Here is a 3,870-nt window from a genome sequence, read left to right as displayed (position 1 = left end):
ATACCTATATTTTCAATATATTAACTTTTTCAATATAAAATTACTTATGAATGGTTCAAGAATTATAAGAAATATAAATGTATTCAATACTCTTGTTTTCAAGGAATAATTAATTTTATTTATTATTATAAAAAACACATACCTATATATATGTATATGTACAAAAATTATTTAATAATTATAAATAAATAAATATTTAGTTGTATTAAAAAAGAAATAATTAGTTAATTTTGATAGCCACATGAACTAATTTGGAACTCATCACCATGGTTATATTATAAATGATTCCTACTCAGATTCAATATAAGCGCTCTTATCGCTACCGGTTTTGGAGTAATTTTCATAAAGCTCTTCTTCATAATCAGGAACATGAATATTAATTGGTGGTGATGCTAATAAATTTAAAACTTCACGAGGATATGTGTTTGAGTTTTTTGAAGGCACATTTCTTAAGCTACTTATAATTGGATCAGAAGTTACCAAAAGCATTGTAAGTAAGTCTCTATTCATGGCTTCTCGTGAGTTCTTTCTTGAATGATGCTGTCGATATCTACGACAATCCTTATTTCGCGCTTCCTGTGCTTCTTCTGAAAGCTGTTCTATTGGTAGAAGTGAACTATTAATAACATTCGCACTATGAATGAGAATCTTATGCAGAGTGGTTGACATGTAATACCAAAAATAGTGCTTTATATATAACTTTCTTGTCTTCTCCAAAACCAGATGACAAGGTCATCAATTTAATTTTTAAATTGTATATTAAATTTTCATTTAAGCCAGTAATTTCTGCACTTAATTTAGTATTATGAAAAAACTTTCGTGCAGTATTTCCATCATTAGAGGATCCACAACCTAGTTTCGGTTTGCCTATAATTAATCCCATATCTCGCTTAAATCTTGTTTTGATGTCATTCGAACGCTGTCTTACTATTATTTTATCGCAATCTTCTCTTATTTGCCATTTCTTAAAATCAAGTCGATAGCTAATGTGCAACCATAGATGAAAATTATGATTATTAGATTATTAGATGAAAAAACTTTTATATAATTCGTTTCTTTAGGTGTTGCTCCACAAATATAACACTTTTGTGGTGATCGAGTTTCTGTCAATGCATTGCACACCTTTCCATCAACTATTGTAAATAGCATTTTGTGTTCTACACTTATTTCATCATTTGTGTAGTATTTTTAACTGGCTTATGTCGTTAAGTACTTTATTGGATTCTTCTAGGGTAAATTCCGTGGTTTCTTTAAAAAAAAATTAGCTTAATTGGACGACAATACATTGTAGATGACGGCCGAGGATTCTGACATATTACTTTATTACCATATTTTAGTTGAATGGGTACAAATGAAAAAATAAATAAAAATTCATCACTATATACGCAGTTTGAGAGTTTTTGTTTAAATGTGCTGTGTCCAGAAGTTCCATCACATCCCCATTTAGTAATTAAAATTAATAAATGAGCAGGAGACAATTCCCTCACCACATCTCTTTGCAATTCTAATATTCGAATTGTAGTGTGATCAATAACTGATTGCAGTTTTATTTCCATTCGAGTTTCTGATATTAATATGTCCTCATCTGGAGGGCAACAAGTTTTTTTTGGATTTCGCTAAGGAATAGTATGCTGGAAATATTTCATGACCAACTTTGAGCGCCCATTTTCGAGTTCGTTTGTATAAATTACTCATCAGTCTGGTATCTACAAGTTACGCTAATGCCTCATCACTTGTTAAACTTCGCATTTGGCTTTGTTCTGCACATTGTTCAGATTCTTTAAAGTCACTCTTCGTCGTGTTTTTAATAATTTTAGCAGCTTTTCGACTTCCAGCAAACCGCAGAGCAATTTCAGCAGCTGTTTTTAATTCAACAACACTTCTCATTTTTATCAAACCATGGACTCGGTTTTTTTGAGTCTCATATGAAGCTATTTCCATATGGTTTTTAGGTCGTCCTACCATTTTACACCTTTGAGATGATGTTGAGGGTAAAGGAATATGCTTTTGAATAAGTAATTTCACTTCAAACTGCAGAAATTCTGTATTTTTTGTAAAAAAACCGACTTTTTGATTTTCCACATGAGTACCACTTTACCTCAAATTTCTTTGACAAACTTGCTAATTTCATTTATAAATCTCTTGTAGACTCTTCTGTTATATCAGACAAGTCAAACTTTTGACTCATATAAAGTAAATGTTTTTTGCATCTTTCATGTTTTGCGTGAGACAACCATTCTTTGAAAAATTCCATTTTTGATAAGAGATAAGTGCAATCTAAAAACAAATTAAAATAGTTGAACAGTGTTGTGCGCTATAATATTTTCGGAGTACAAAGTCTACAAACTTATTTTTATTTTCTCTTGTATAAAAAAATTGACCGTTGATCACGTGATCAAAACACAACTGAAGATCACATTTAAAATTAACGCAAAATGTTTGTACTTCTATGCATCACTTCAGAAAACTAACGGTAGTTTTATAGCAATCGTTATTTGTTTTGCAATCTCAGCACATTTGTTTACAAAACTGCATTCTTGTTTTTGGAAATTGTGAGTATCAATTTTGTCCACTTACCTTGTACTAGACGAAACACTGTGCAATGTAAAGTCTCAGGTAGGGACTTAGAGTTACTTTGCCACTTTGCTTGAAATTTTGTCTGAGTCATACGTTCATTAGTGCAAGGTTCGTTCACAAAATTCTAGTTACAAAATACAAATTTTACAAAAAAAAATATATAAAATTTGATACATAATTTATTTAATTTATTTAATTTATTCATTTAATTCATTTTAATTTATTTGTTTATTTTATTTTATGCTAAATTTTAATGTTTTAAATTTTCAATTTAAAATATCCTGAAATTTTGAATCTAATTTTGATTTGAATTTGAATTTAATTTTCTGAAATTTTGATCACCGGTTTACTGAAATCGGTTTTGAGTTAAATCTTTGATTTTGAATCTTTACATTGGTCGAAAATGGCTCATTTTGGTCAAAAATCGAAAATGAGTAGCGAATGGCTCATTCTTGCATATAAAATTTCAAACGCGAAAATGAGCAATTTTCTCACATTCTGTATAAAAGACGTTCGGATGCATTCCACATATGTTCCAAATGCAAGGGAATCCATTGAACATACCCTAAATGAAAGCTCTTCATGGCATTTTGACAGTTTGAAAAAGCTGTTTTGACATATTTACAAAAAAATTTAAACAAATGTTTGGTGGTTGCATTTTCTTTAAAACGATGCACCAATTTTTGGAACTTCTACTTCCCAAAAATAAATAAATCGAATCTAGAAACAAGTTTTCAGTTTATATTGTAAGGTTTGAAGGTATATTTAACCTTCCTGTAACATTTTTTTGGCACAGGCCAAAAATTAAATCAACATGTAAGTTGAAAAATCAGCTGTTTGAAATGAGAAAAAATGAAATATAACGAATGTAAACACTTTCAAATGACTCATTCAGAATGAGCCATTTTCAGCCAGTGTAAACGCCATATTTTAATTATAATCTTAATTTTTCATTTCAAATTTTGAATTTTAATTTGACATTAATTTTCAATTAATATTAACGTTAATTTTGATATTTTGCTTTGCATTGCAAAATAATCTTAAAAATTGGCGTTGGAATGTGAAATTGTAAACTGGTGGATAATACAATCAAATTGAAGCATAAAGCAAAAAATACTTGATAGAGCCATACGATTTAATGGTATTTTATGGATTTATCAGATTACAATTCAATACATAATTTGTATACATATAATTTTACAAGGTCAGGGTAATAGGAAATAGCATTGGAATCCTTACTAATTTTGTATATGAGGGGTAAAAATGGTTAGCACATCTTAGTTAAATTCTGTT

General features: G+C 29.3%; 1 protein-coding gene across 2 annotated transcripts; it reads right to left on the bottom strand.

The window, feature by feature from the left end:
* Window positions 1-208: 208 nt before the first annotated feature.
* LOC119672298 lies at window positions 209-2,731 on the bottom strand. 2 transcript variants are annotated; one of them, XM_038083318.1, is made up of 2 exons: window positions 2,578-2,731; window positions 209-2,277 (listed from the first exon to the last, which is right to left on the bottom strand). In XM_038083318.1, the coding sequence occupies exon 2, from the start codon at window positions 667-669 to the stop codon at window positions 289-291; it is 381 nt and encodes a 126-aa protein (XP_037939246.1). In that variant the 5' UTR covers window positions 670-2,277; window positions 2,578-2,731; the 3' UTR covers window positions 209-288. The 2 variants fall into 2 exon arrangements, with proteins under 2 accessions (XP_037939246.1, XP_037939247.1); XM_038083319.1 differs by having other exon boundaries at window positions 2,056-2,277.
* Window positions 2,732-3,870: the final 1,139 nt, after the last annotated feature.

This window comes from Teleopsis dalmanni, chromosome 1 (assembly GCF_002237135.1).
Source record: "Teleopsis dalmanni isolate 2A chromosome 1, ASM223713v2, whole genome shotgun sequence".
Taxonomy (NCBI): Eukaryota; Metazoa; Arthropoda; class Insecta; order Diptera; family Diopsidae; genus Teleopsis; species Teleopsis dalmanni.
This window is presented reverse-complemented; position numbering and strand designations above follow the sequence as displayed.